General features: G+C 37.7%; 1 protein-coding gene across 1 annotated transcript; it reads left to right on the top strand.

The window, feature by feature from the left end:
- The first annotated feature begins 2,555 nt into the window (after positions 1-2,555).
- On the top strand, positions 2,556-14,876 carry LOC148960146 (uncharacterized). Its single transcript, XM_089108921.1, has 5 exons — positions 2,556-2,640; positions 4,382-4,428; positions 5,397-5,495; positions 7,966-11,341; positions 12,671-14,876. The coding sequence occupies exons 1-5, from the start codon at positions 2,598-2,600 to the stop codon at positions 12,916-12,918; spliced, it is 3,813 nt and encodes a 1,270-aa protein (XP_088965047.1). The 5' UTR covers positions 2,556-2,597; the 3' UTR covers positions 12,919-14,876.
- The last annotated feature ends 458 nt before the right edge of the window (positions 14,877-15,334 follow it).

Genomic DNA, 15,334 nt, shown 5'->3' on the forward strand with positions numbered 1-15,334 from the left:
ACCAAAATATTTATGTATTATCAAAGGCAGAAACCACTTTTACTACAGTGTCCTCACAACCAACTTCATATTGGAGGGGGGCTGTCAGTACCCTGTTATAAACGAAATATAGTCTGCGTGACAATTATTTTGTGGGAGGAAGGGGGCTCCAGCCCCCTCACTTTCGACAGCATTGTACTAACTAACTCAAAGGAATAGTAGATTATAAGAATCTTAAAATCCTGAAATTGAAAGACATGATTTGGCTCAGATATATAAAAAACAAACAGTATTTTTCTTCCATGTTTCTTTCACACACAGATTCGCTTATTTTACATGAAGAACACACTAATGTAAGCTTTGATTGATCTCTTACACCGATTTCAATTCCAAGTGTATCCTGTTGCTATTTGATCAAGAAAATTCATATAGTTTATCTTGTCTAATGAACAGCAGCTTGTATCTGCAAAAACATCTGCACATTGGAGACACAAAAAAGGGCATTTTGTTACCTATCTTGGTTTATTCATGCTTTGGTGGATTTATGACAACAGGTACTGGCGAATGTCCAAGCACATACGAGCTAACACTGCCAATAAGAGCCCTTCGTACAGTATTTAGGCCTCTCGATCCAAGCACGATGCTGCTTGCATTATTTTCCCTGGCAAGCTGGCAAATCGTCTCTCCGGGCCCACCTATTGTGCAAGCAGTATCCATCAGTACCTGATGCTCCAAACCATGCTCCTGGCATTTTTTCTCGTACTTCTCCGCGATTAACTTCGATTTATCCATGGAATCTTGAATTTCTGCATTCCACTCTTCTGGAACAACAACTGGACCCATCATCATGAATGTGGCGGGAAAGGTCGGCGGTTCGATGACGCTAACAATTCCGATTTTGTCTCCAGGCTTTCTCATGTTCTTTAGGTACCAGTCAAATGCTCTGTCACTATGTTCGGAGCCATCAACTGACATAAAAATAAACCTTTTCTGCGACATCTTGCCTTCCCAGTTGACTTGCTGGACAAGCTTCGAACGTGTTAACCTTTGGCCTCTTTTCGGTGTCACTTGAAACCAGAAAGCATACCTCACATCGACCTTCAGCCTGTAAAACTTTTAGCTTGTCATTGTGTAATTTTCAGACTTAAGTCTTTGAATAATGATTAGGTTTTGCACACTTCAAGCTTGTAATTTGCTAGTACGTTTTAGTTCCTTAAATGTTTTCGCGATGAAGAAAGACATTGCAAATATTTGAATTTACCTTTTAAGAATGATAGTAGGCTCAAAATCATGTTATTAAGTTTTTAGTTTTAAAAATAAGTTTTTAGAATATAGAGGATCAGAAAAAATGAAGATATTGTAATAAAAAGATTTATAGTTCCTTTTTCAGTTCCTGTAAGAATGGTCATAAAAACAACAAACCACCAGAAAAGCAAAATAGTTAGAGCTACTTTTATTAGAAATTAAAAATTCATAGAATCACTTGCTTCCTGAATTTTACTCCTGAATTGAAAGGTATCATATTTTTAGAAATTTGTACCCAGTTCATGAGCTAAATTTTTAGAAACTAATCCCAAGAAACTAGTAGCAAACTAGAACCCCATCACCAAAACTCTGTTCCATTTCGCAGATGCTTTTTTGTCCAAAATCGATGTATGCTTGACAGCATGTGCAGAGACTTCTGTTATTTCCTTTCGAATCTCGGAAAATAAGTTACAAACCAAATCTTTTTCACGAGAAAATTCATACTTTAATCAATTTATTCACTGAATGAATTTTCCTGCACAGATGTGCATCTATAGGAGGTAGGACATCAAAAAGGAAACACTATAGAATTTGCGTTATCTCAAAGTAACCATTTTTATCACACAAAACTGCTACAAATTTCATTAGCTTTGTTCTTTAGTACCACACTTACTTTTCAATTAACAACCTTACTTTAGTCAATCATAATTTCAAGTCCTAGGTGATAAAGAAATGTCGATTTTGCAGCAGTCTTTTACTTGCTTTCCCCAGGTGGTGTCACGACAACTGGCACATCGGCATGGTTGACAACATACGAACTGACACTGCCAAGAAGGGTTTTTCTGATAATATTCAATCCCCTGGATCCCATCACAATACCACTTGCATTTTGCTTCCTTGCAATTTCGCAGATCTTTTCACCTGGGCCGAAATCTGAGGTCTCAGTCGTCACTGAGCATTTTAGGCCGGCAGCCTGGCATCTTGATTCGTACTTCTTTACCGTTTCCTTAGCTACTTTGATGGCATCTTCGATATCGTTCTTGTACTCATCTGACACGACCACAGGACTGAAGAAAGACGCTGGAATTTTTGGTGGCTCGACAACGCTGATGATTGACAAACGGTCGCCATCTTGCTTTAGGTTGCTCAAATACCAGTTAAATGCTCTTTCGCTGTGATCTGATGCATCCACTGGTAAGACGATGGTGCGTCCTGACTTGTTTGCCATTTCTGATGAAAATCTGAGTATTTAATGACTGTAAATGCAGAAATTTAGGTTCCGCGTGTCACAGGACAGCTGCTTTGCTTCGATTTGACGGGAAAAGAGGACGTCCTTTGGCCCCTTGAAGCCTTCTGGTGTCCGGCTAGAACGCATGCGTACACGTTGTCTCGCCAAGAATCAATATGGCGGTCGAGGTAAGAATTTGTAAACTTTTCACGTAGAGATCAGGACGACATCATCTTCAATGTTTTAGACTGTATATTACAAGCTATTGGGCATTCTTTAATTCTTCTTACGATAAGTTTGTCTCAAGTCAAAATGAAGGATCAATTGATAAAATAAAAACTTTATGTTACGTTAGTTTTAGGCCTGATCTATCTTTTTGTAGTAGGGTTGCTTGTAAGGCCATTGTGTTCGGATTGAGAGACACACAAATTTGTAGTAGTAATACAGTATGAATTCATAAAAGAGGTTTCTTTTATTTAAATATGCTCCTTTAAGTAAACATCGCTTTAAACAGGGGATTCGAAAGGGAGTATGTATAAAGTAATGTTGCCATTTAATATTCACTGTGTCGATGAATTTCGTCTGTGTTAGTGTGAAAGAAAACCTGTTATCAGTATCATTAAACATTCTAGCTAGCAATTCAAGATAAGACTATCGTTGATTAGTTTCTTATTTAGACAGAGGAGCCAGGGCCTTTTAAAATATTTCAAAAAATCTGCCCACAGTCTAAATAATGTTCTGAACTAGTGGTGGATCTGTGGATAAATAAGTTTTGATATATGTACACCCAAAGTCTACAAATTTACCTTGAATCCTGCTGGTTGTGTAGTAATGGCATTTTAAATATAGCATTACATCTTTTCTAGCCTAATTTAATTTAATATAATAAGGACTATTCTTACATTTGGTGATATTTACTTAAATAGGTGTTTGTTTTATTAATTATTTATTTATTTTACTGCCAGTGAAAAACCTATATTATACTTAGGATCTGTGCAATGAATACATTACAAATCAATGTGTTTCCAGGTGCTCTGTTATTTCCATAATTGCTTTCTACATCACATGAGCTACACATAAGTCATTAAGTATAGGGCTAGGGCTGCGTCATAAGTTATAACTTTCTGTTCTCCTGTTGATTTTTCTCTTCCTGGACTTGGTTTCTGTTTTTTTTCTAGATTATTTTTAGGGTTCAAATTTGTTATTTCTTTTTGTTCGTAAATTGATTAATTGATTGATTGTTTATTATTGTTAAACAAGAAGGTTTTATTTTCAGAATAAGTCTGTTAAATAAATTTTGATATGGACAATTTTTTGGCGATACAGAATTGAAAATGGCTTTGAAAAAAGCAAACATTTCACATTCCTTTCACTTTCACATTCATTTCACTTATAGTATGTTGTGAAATGTTTGTTTTTTTCAAAGCCATTTTCAAATTTGACGACAGTATGTCAATATATTTTCGCTGTTTTAGTTTTTGCCCTCCTATTAAATTTCACTTCACCTTTCTAACAATGGTTATCATTTATCAAATTTGGGTGCGACTTTCTTTCAATTTTCCATTTGCATTACTTCTAAGATCAGGAAATACACATTGAAAATGTTTCAAAATGAAAACAGCCTTAGCCTGTTATTGCATTGAAATTGGTAGGAAAATGGCCAAAACCATTTTACAGAAGCTGTTTGATTTGCCAGAAACAACTTTAAACTTCTCAGAAATGTTTGCACTTATTTTTATTACCTTCATTTTGAACCTGTAATGCTAATCATTGTTTGTGATTGGTCCTTTTTTGTTCCCAATTTGATCCTTCATTTAATTTTTTTGGGAATGGTGTGTAGAGTTTTCGAAAGAAGCAAATTCTTTCCATTTTGATTGTACTCAAAGTTGTTGTCTAGATGCTGATATGAAAATTATTTCTGATTTTTAGTAAAAGATGATTTCAACAGAATTTTAATGATGTCAACTGCATTTGAGGTATTTGAGAATATTAATTAATGAAAAATTTGTTTATGATGAGTAAATAAAATATTACCAAACTATATATTTATAATTCAAATGTATCATTTACTTATTGACTCAAATTTAGTATGAATAGCCCTAAGTACTCTACCATTGTGTTCAAGTATGTAAAATGCTCTATTCAATTAGGCCTTGCAAGAAGAGGTGCTCAAGCTCCATTTAGTACCTCCAGACGCCCCTAGAAAGTTCTAGGAGCTTGATTGATCGAGTACCTAGCATGTTTAAGCTGTCTAAAAACTAAATGCAGAAAGCCAAATATTATTATTGATAATATTTGATGATGCTCAATTGAGCACCTAGAAAGTTGAAGGTTCTGAGTTTGACAAGCACCTGCTTTTTGCTCATCACAAGGCCTGTATTTGATGCCCAAAAAATAACATACAATTTTTGCTCTCTAAAGTAAGGAAATTTGGTAGAAGGGTATTAGTGACAGGATCTTTTTAAAAGAGTTTAGAAATAAAATGCCTAAATATCTGTTTGGTATTCATCTGTGTCAATAAGAAGACAAATCATGAATTTCTTCCATGTTATGGTGATAAAACAAAATATGTCAAAGGATTAAACATACTTGTTATGTTTTTCTACCATCATTTAAAATGATAATATGAAGTTATGGACCAAATAATGCCACAACAATTCCCTTCGAGGATATTAAAGATAGGTACATTTATTAAACTAAACAGAGAAAGTGGGTATGAAGGGAATCCCAAATTTTGCAACATTGAAACTTTGCTTAGTACCAAGGATGTTGATATCTATTTATAAAACTTTTCCAGTTGAATTTACTCAGCAGAAAAATCTCTCTCTTCACTTGCCAATTCTCTGATTTCAAAACAAATGTTTCATCATATAATCTACCTCAAATAGGTATAATATATGTCTGTATTAAAAATAGTAAGTTTTATTGACACTCTTTTATGTAGAAAAAGACAGATGTGCGGGTTATAAAAAGTTCTGGAAGAGATAGAGGTGAAGATGGCAGGACTAGGAGAGTTGCTCATGGCTCACATGACTTTGAGAAGGTATCTTCAAGTTTGTTTGCTACTTTTCCCTTCTTTCTCAAAATTCCTCCCAAAATTTGGAAGATTTTCAATAGGGTTAGGGTAGGTTGCTATTACTGTATTTCCTACTGGTAAAACACTGTGAATCTAATACTTTTTGTATTCTCTCTGTTAAGTCATTGTAGGTAATAAAATTAGGTGTAGAAGCTGTTGACCTGAAAGATAGAAAACCATTTTCCAAAATTTTGTTATTTTTTGCAACTCTTGATATGTAGCATCTTCAGTTCTCATATTTTTCCTATGTGTAGCTTTTAAACAAATCTGATATTGTTATCATCATCCAAGAAATTTGTCGTCTCTGAGAAACAATTTCTTGTCTTGAGGAGTTTCTTGTGAATACAACATAAGTGTTAAGCAATTGTAGCATGCTGGCCAGGGGTGAGGATGTATAAACAAAATAAAACATTCAGCATTTTCATAGTTTCAAACATAATTTTTGTTTCATCTTTGACAAATTTAAACAAGCTCAACCAATGATTGAGGATTTCACTTTTTAAATGGTATTCCCCTTGGCCAGTATTTCCTACCATATCAAGATTTCAGAGGCAACCTAAGGAGCAAGCAGGGGTGGATTTAGGGGGGGTGTAGGAGGTGTGACACACCCAAATATTTCTGTGTTTTTTTGTAAATTTTCCTTTTATTCGGTAAAAATCATTTTTTGTAGTTAGAAGCAACAAATTAACACCAACATTTTACATTATATATCTTCTTATCTTCTTTACCATACAGTTAAAAACCAAATTTTGAAAATGGGCGTTTCCATCATTTTCCAGTGACCTGAAGAGTGTGGCACAAACAGGGTGTTATTTTCCTTGTGACTGTGTTACCATTGGTCACAAGAAAATCACAGTTCAAAAATTTTTCTCACAGGAAACTTTCAACCATAGATAAATAGTTTAACAGTTTTTTACACTTTGCAAAAAGCTAGACAGTTTTGAACGAAATAAAATATTTACAGGAAATTGCCTCATTACACTGAAATAGATCAAAACTAATTTAGCCTAGTGGGGCTCAAGTTGTGCTAGTGGGGCTCAAGGGGTCCAGCTTTTCTTGCAAAAGAAGCAAATTCAGTAATTAGTGTTTGAGATATATTTTAATGCAGACTTTACAGAAAGAACTGACCTCTAATATCATATTTATTGTTGCAAGAATTTTTTTATTTCACCTCTTTAACAACACTATAGATTCATCTGTTTTGTACATAATTGAGGTTTTTGGAATCAGTCTTTCATATAATCGCTTCATTTAGCAAGTTGCCCCAGGGCCTCTAGCAGTGGTCGAACTAAAAAAAATTGTGTCATCGGTGAAAATTAAAACTCGCGAAACGAGTTCAAGGATAGCTGGTGGGGGGCTGTTCGATTTTCAGATGTTTTAGTCACCAGAGTTCTTATAAAAAAAGTATGTATTGGCCCTCGCGTCAAGTAGGATGGGGCAGGTGCGGGCAAAACGCACGAGGACAAAATGTCACCGGACAATATGTCACGAACAAAACTCCACTGGACAAAATGCCACTCAGACACAATATTCTGTCAGTTTTTTTTCAAAAATCATGCCAGTGTCTCGTCGGTGTTTTGCATTTCCCCGTCGGTTTTCATCGATCACCGGCCATTGTTTCGACCACTGCTTCAGGTCTAGGGAGCCTTATGAAGGAGTGAATTCCTTTTAATGAATTGAATTAATCATGGAAGAAAGTTACTTAGGAAATCTGAAATTTCGTTTTTTGCTTTGGTTATTCTGCTGGAATTCAACAACATAATTTTGAGATTTTCCAACCACATATTCCAAACTATTTTCACAGGATAGTTTGCGGTTACAAGAGGTCTTTATAAAAATAACAGTCTGGGCACCAAAATCAAATTAGTATTTAACACCCACCCCCCTTCCCTGGGGGCAGCGGCAGCTATTGTGCAGCAACTTTATAAAATTGGTTACCAGCGTTTACTTATGGCTATTACCACCTTTTATAAAAGAGAAAATTTATTTTCAATAATGTCAATTTCCCTAACTTACCTGCTTTCTCTATTTTGCCAGTTATTCTTTTTTGTGATATTTTTCTTGTTATTTTGACACATGTAACACTTGATTCATAAATTGTAAGGCCATCTGACACATGGACTTTTAAATTTGTGGAAAATTTAATTTGGGAATTTTTCTACATGGCACATAAAATATTTGAATGTAACTTATTTTTCATTTGAACAGCTTGTATTTGAACAATTACTGTTGAGAAAGGTATCTTTCTTTTTAGATTTTTAAAAGATTTTGACAGTTATTCATTTGTTATTTTGCAAGTTTATTTTTACCTTGAGTTATTTCAATTTATTGATCTGGGAATTTTTTTAGCCCCTTTTTGATTTGCAATTATCATCAAACCTTTCTAACCTTTTTGATGGAGTTTATTTGCCTGATATTTGTTGTCTTTAATCTTTAGGGAACAAGGAACACAAAAAGGAGTAGCTCAGATTATCATCGAAATTTTGAAGCCAAATCTTTGACAAGAGACAGAGAAAAACATGAAAGAAGAGTTGTTGATAAGAGACCTCAAGACGGTGATTCAAAGAAAGACAAAGTTGATTCACGTGTTAAAATTGTTCGGAGGCAAGAACGTGATAGGCTGTTCGTGGTGACAGTGAAGAACGATGTCAGCACACGAAAGGGGTCAGATTCTGATCAGGAGGAGAACAGTACCAGTTTGAAGAAAGAAAGTAACAAGAAGGCTGAAAATGGAAGTGTTACCAAGCTTGCGAGACCTGAGAGTGACGAGGAAGCTTCTGATGTCGACAGTGATTACACGATTGAAATGAGAAGTCAAAAAGCAAGTGACGATGATAGTGTTTATTCTGTTGAATTTACTAACGTTGGTGGATCTGAAGATGAGTGTAGTGATGTAGAAAAGGAAAGAAATGGTAATGAAAGTATGCAGAAAGAGGATGAAAGCCCTGAGAGGTTTGATTCATCAGAAGATGCTGATTTTGAGAGAGTTGATGTCGATGAAGAGGATGATGGCGGGGATAGTAATGCTGAGGATGGTGAATTGGAATCTGATATCAAAGTAGCAGACGATGATGAAAACATGGATGACCGAGAGAGTAAAGAGTGTGGTAACGAGAACAGCAGTGATGGTCAGGAACTTATTGAGACCGCAGAACTGCATGAGAATATCACAAGGGTGTCTTCTGGTAGAAGGACAGTGACTGTACAGAGTATTAGTGATGAGTCGGCTGTTATGGAAGAGAATCCTGCGAAGATAGGTAGATCTGCAAAAGGTGTGGATTTGCATGGAAAAACAAAGAAGACTAAGGATGAGATGGCCAGCAAAGAGCCGGAAGCTGAGGTGACAAAGGAGGATGTTGTCCGTGGAAGTGAAGTAAACCAGGAAAAGCAAATTTCAAATAGGAAATTAGAATCAACGGCTGAAAACACCGTATCAAAAGCAGACAGCAATGAACATCATGAAGAGGACCGTAGAAAGCGTAAGACGTCTGATTTGGGGCATGTAAAGACACCAAGGGATTCTGGGAAAGCAGAAAGTAAACTTCATCATGCAGTCAGTGGAAAACCTATGGAACCCCTGCCTGAAGATAAGATTAAGAAACCAAGAGAAGGAAAATCGAAGGCGGATGAGTTAGTCAAGGGTAGGTCAGAGGAAGGGGAGACTGCCGGGAATAATCAAAAAGAAGGTCATTCAAAGGACAACAAAGGCTTATCATCCACATCAAAAAAAGCTGAGTTACGCGATAGCAAAGTTGAAGTTAATGTAAGAAAGGAGTCAGAAACAAATAGAAGTGGGAAAAATATCAAAGATTGCAATGATGATACAGATAAAAAGGCTATCCAGGCAAAGAAGAGTTCAGCATTGAGTTCTTCCTCTGAATCGAAAAGAGCTGTTGATTCTGCTCGCAAGGAAATTAGTGATGATGTTTTGAAATCGAGCGACAAACGGACTACTGAACGGACAGCATCGAAAGCAGAAGTCAAGAAAGATGGAACGAAAGAGGAACAAAAGAACGAAAAGGCAAAAACTAAAAGTCAGAATGAGAAGGTAACCCCAAAAAGTTATCGAACAAAGGAAACTGAACTAAAAAAGTCCAAGTTAAAGGATGGTGAAAAAACTGCATCAAAGGGGGGAAGAAATAGGCGAAGTAGAAGTAAGAGTAGTTCTGATGAAAGTTCGTGTAGTACTTGTTCTGGCAGTGGATCAAGTAGTTCGGGTTCGTCATCTGGCAGCTCTAGATCCGATTCAGAGTCTGGAAGATCTTCTGGATCTGAGTCAGAATCAAGCTCTGGATCTTCTCAATCGGGTTCTTCAGATTCAGAGAGTTCCAGCAGCGAAGAAGATAACTTTAAGCGGCGAAAGAGACGTGTCTCAGAGCGGAAGTCATATGATAATGACAACAGAGTGAAGGCCAAGGCTGGTAGTCCTAAGAAGGACAGGGGACGTGGCTATGTGTCGCCATTAAGAACTAGTAAAAATGATTGGGGCAGGCGGAGGGAAAGTGATGACAGGTCAAAGCAAAAACAGAGAGAGCCCTTGGGGTCTAGGACAAATGATTCCCACAAGGATTCAAGAGGAGGCTACAGAGATAGAAGAAGATATCGCTCACGGTCTAGGTCAAGGGACACAGGTCATAGAGGTCGTGGGCAATCAAGGGAATCCGAACGAAAACAGCGCTATGCAGATAGCAGGGGTAGTACTAGCCATCGAGATAGAACAGACAGGTATGATAGGTCGGGTACAGACAGGAAAAAGACTTTGTCACGGCAACGGGAAGATGAGCGAATGCGCCACTCTAGTAGAGATCGTAAGAGAACACCGGAGAGAAAGATGTATGATAGAGAGAAACGCAGATCAGAGGTAGGGCAGAGAGGCAAAGGAGCTGAAACGGTAAAAGACAGAGAAGTTAACAAGAAAATAGAGTCGGATTCTAAAGAGAAAGAGGTCAAAGGTGGAAAAGATGAGGGTCAAAAGGTCAAGGAGCAAAAGAGGTTACCCGAAAGTAGGAACGCAAAGTCACCAGAAAGGACTGAAAATGAGCCTAAAGATGCCACAAAAGTTGTGACGTCTGAGGGAAAATCAGCTGTGGTGCTAGATGAGTCGAGTAAGAGTGCACCGCAGAAGAAGGAAGAGAAACCAAAACCGCTAATGGAGCAAAAACTAGCTATCAAAAGCATAGGAAAGTCGAAAGAATTGTCGGATAAAGTCAAATACTCGACGGGAACTGAATCAGGAAGTAAACATGATAGATCAAAAAGTAATGCTGAAAAAAGTTATTCCAAGAATTCAAATACTGTTAAGAAAACTACTGATTCTGCTAAACAGGAAGAAAATGAAAAAGCACCTCGGCCATTGATGGAAATAACCCTTGAAAATGTTAAAAAACCTGTTTCTGAACGACTATCGCGACGAGTAAGTGTATCAGAGAAATCGGGGACGAATGATGGCGGCAAACTGCTTGCAAAGGGCCATCGACGAGTCACGCGTGTGAGTGAGCAATCGACCGAAGCCAGTCAAATACGAACTGTGGAAAAAAGCAGAGAGAACCAGGAAGGTATTTCAGAACAATTGTTGGGAGATACTAAAACGTTTTTAAAAAGACTTTCTAGCGGTAAGAGTGTAATGATTGAAAGAAAGGAGATTGAGCCACTAATGAAAGCAGATGATATTGATTTTGGTGTTGTTGCGAATTCAAGGATTGTACAAAGAAAATTTGATGACCACCATCATAGAAGCGTGAGGAGAGTAATTTCAAACCCTGGCTCTGATTTGTCTTCTGCAGTCGTGGAGGTTTCTGCTGGCGATGCTGATGGTAAGTCCAGTTTTATATCATGATTTTTCCTTAGCAAAATTCCACCGTCGGTGGAGTCCGTTTTCTATAGCTTTGCGATAGAGCACGTGGATTCTTCTAACTAGTACAACTCTTAACAATCTTTACGTCCTAAACCCATATTTCCCTGGAGTACTGCTCCCATATTTGGCGTGCTGCTTCTACATCTTCCTTACGCCTCCTTGAAAAAGACCAATCCAAAGTCATTCGCTGGTCAATAACTGCAACCTCACCTAGTCTCTCCAGCCTCTCTCCCATGCGGCGCTGGTCAATAACTGCAACCTCACCTTGTCTCTCCAGCCTCTCTTCCATCAGCGCTGTGTTGCTGATCTCGCTATTTTTATATATTTTTCTATTCTATAAATTTTTTATAAATTTTACCTTGGCCATTGATTTCAGGAGATCAGAGACATGATCCCAAGTCACGCAATACCAGACACCCTTCCAGGGCTCACCCTTTCCAAGCCAAACGCACAATCTCTATTCCACAACATTTCCTTCCTCCCTTGATCTTGTAAGCTTTGAAATGCCCTAACTAATGACCTTGAGAATTTTTTTAGGAGAAAAAATACCCGCGGCTTATATTTTTTTGCCACGTTTTGCTGCGATTTATAATCAAGGGTGGATTATAAACGAAGAAGGCTTCCCAGATTCTGTCAAACTTTTCTGCTTCCCTGGAAGTTGAGGATGATAATATGAGGAAGAAATACTTCTGGGCGCTTTTGTTGATTCCATAATGTCTATTTTATGGTTTAATCCTTTGGTTTAAGTCTATCGTCAGGTTTTATCAGTTTTTGCGCCCGTCATTTCAAACCAAGGATCTCTCCATGGTTGTATGGTTGCGACTTACATTTTTTTAAACCCATTTTGCTAAGGGAGGCTTACAAACAAGGGCGATTTATGATCGAATAAACTTATAACTATAAGGCGTGTTCTGAGAGTAGAATGTGAACTTTTTTTTCTCTCTTCTCTGAACCCTGTATAACCCTATCGTGACTGTTTTTGCTTTTGATTTTCTTCAAATATGGATTTTCCATCTTATATTTTTCTTCACTTTTCCTACTGATATTTTCGCGCTTAGATACTCTAGATTTATTCGCTATTTTTTAATCTTCTTGATCTAGCTCTTTTGTTCGTGTTGTAAGCTAAGCTAAAACATTTTGGTACCGTCATTTTTAAAAAGTTGTTGTCGGATTTCTTACGCTTTTCCGAATTTTCCACTAAAAACATTACTAAAGGTGAAAGCTAATTTATAAATTTATTAAAGGAAGTATTTGAAAGTTACCTTATCAAATCCGATTTACTTTTTAGACGCCCCGACACCTCCAAAGCGTAAAGTATTCTCTCGCCTTGGGAAGTCAGTCATCTCCAAATCAAAAAACATCGCCATCAATCTAAAACCGTTGCCAGCAAGGAGAACGCCAGATAAAGAAGTTGTAGCCGTCAAAAACGAAGAGGAATTTGAACTTGACGCGAGAATTAAGCAAATTAGAGAAAAGAACGAGGAGATTCTTAGAAGGCAAAGGGAAATAGAGAAGGATATATTGATGAATTCGTAGAAGATGCCTACATTGAACAGGGGTTCTAATACGTCCATTGGATAGGGTTGGCCTCGCTAATGGTTGGGGTCAATTTACGACTCTCGATGTATTTGCTATCCGTTTTCAAGTGCGTACGAAAAGGTACACTGATTTTTCAAGAGCTAGAAATTGCTCGTTTGCTGAGCACTGAAAATCATAACGTAATTGAACATCGCCAGACTGTAATAACATCGCCAGACTGGATTTTGTTGTAGAGTTGTCGTCAGCTAGAAATCCACGTCGAAATAGAAACATGGCTACCCTGACGACTTCAACTTAGAAGAACCCATCTGAAAAATGTAAACACTCTGGCGCCTCAGGAACATTATCACTAAGTTAATCAGCTACAGATTTTCCTTTCCGTAGATTGATTTTTGCTGGAATTTTATGATTTGGACAAGAATCGTCATAATATTCCTGGGCCTATCTTTACACAAACTTTTGTCAGCTTCTTGTGTAATGTCATTTCGTGTTTTAAACCTTTAAAAGGTTAGATTTTTAGCCCTGTTTTGGTCGAATACTTGCCGTAAGATAAGATAGATAAGGCCAATAGAAAGGCTGGAAAGTAAAAGAAGGTTGATTTGCTATTTAACAATTTAGCTGGCTCGAACTGAACCACTTCGCCAAAGCTATAATTGTAAAAGTTGTTTATAGATCTTGCATATGGATGTTTGATTATCTGATATTCTACTTTTCCTGTATTATTTGAAGCAGTGGGCATATAAGCAATTTTTATATTTGCTTACAGTGCTCCCAATACATCTAATGCCCCCAATACCACCAGTGCCCCCAATACATCCAGTGCCCCCAATAACACCAGTGTCCCCAATACCACCAGTGCCCCCAATACCACCAGTGCCCCCAATACAACTAGTTCCCCCAATACCATCAGGACCCCCAATACCACCTGGACCTACAATATCACCTGGACCCCCAATACCACCTGGACCCCTAATACCACCAGTGCCCCTTAATTCCACCAGTGCCCCAATACATCTAATGCCCCCAATACATCTAATGCCCCTAATACCACCAGTGCACCCAAAACAACTAGTTACCCCAATAACATCAGGACCCCCAATGCCAACAGTATGCCCAAAGCCCATTCCACATTGTGCTCAAGTATGAGTTATCGTATAAGGTGTACCATATTGTGATTACAACATACCCTTTTACTCTCCGCGTAATTCTAAATTTTGATTATAAACTTAAGATTGTTGTGATAATGAAAATCCTGTAAGGAAACAACAGACGAAGACTAACTTTCGTTAAGCTAGTGTTTTCTTCCTGAACAAAAGTACATGTTCCAAAATTGTGTTCTTTGTTGTTAGATTTCCAAAATCGCGTTGTCGCTCGATGTATGTTGCAAATTATGCTAAATTATGTTCAACAGCACTGCGTGTCTAGTCTATAGGGTGATTACCACTGGAGTCCAAGGGAGAAAACCAACTCCTTGTCTACACAATAGCAGCTTTTTCGTTTGTAGATTGACTTGAAAAGTGCTAGCTAAGTGAAGACGACCGTGCTCTGCCAAGTGCCAAGTCGTCTGTGGAGGTTTTGTGCCACAGCTTTATCTTTATGCCTCATGACCTTTCTAGCATGGTTTATCTTAAAACTGTGAATTTGATTCCAATTGACCGAAGCATTGAGGTATTACAGCCGGTTTAGCAGTTTGTTAAGAAGCTTCTCATTGAGTAGATCTTCGTGGCTCGGTATTAACTGATCATGGGTGGTCAAAAGTGCTTCACGTAGCAGCATTTCGGGTTTAATTTCTTTTTGCGATAGCCGCACATTCGTTTTTATTGCACGTTTCCAGGCCAATCACTTTGCAGAATGCAAATTGTGCAAACTCGAAGTAAAATAAATTTACAGTTAATGTGATATATTAGTAAAAAGTTAGCTATATACTGCTCGACCCTAAAAAACAAACCCTTGTCGTCTATTTGTACCGTAAAATTAGGCCATGGTATTAAACAGTCGATTAAATTAGCATGCAACGAACAAAATTCAATGAAAAAACAGAGAAATTCTAAACAGGAGAAGTAGGGATTATGCCCATCAAGATTGGACGAAGGTCTCAAGTCTGATTATTGGCTGTCTTTCTTTCGCTAATCAATTCATAACATTTCGACGTCCAAAGGTTTAGATGTTCTTGAAGGGAGTGGGAATGGTAGTGCAGTTAGGTTGAAGTAACCCTGGGTACCAGAGTCTCCATTATTTGGTTTCAGAAATGTAGTTAGAAATCAGTCACAGAAAATGTTTGCCCCCGGATTTATGAGGCTCTGGTACCAAGGGTAAATAGAAGCCCTCGCAGAGAGACTGCACAGATGTCTCTCCAAGAACAACTTCTATACCTTTGGACGTTGCATGGACTGCGAAAGCGGGGGTTACGGGG

This window comes from Rhopilema esculentum, chromosome 6, assembly GCF_057945365.1.
Source record: "Rhopilema esculentum isolate cy_ngs chromosome 6, ASM5794536v1, whole genome shotgun sequence".
NCBI lineage: Eukaryota > Metazoa > Cnidaria > Scyphozoa > Rhizostomeae > Rhizostomatidae > Rhopilema > Rhopilema esculentum.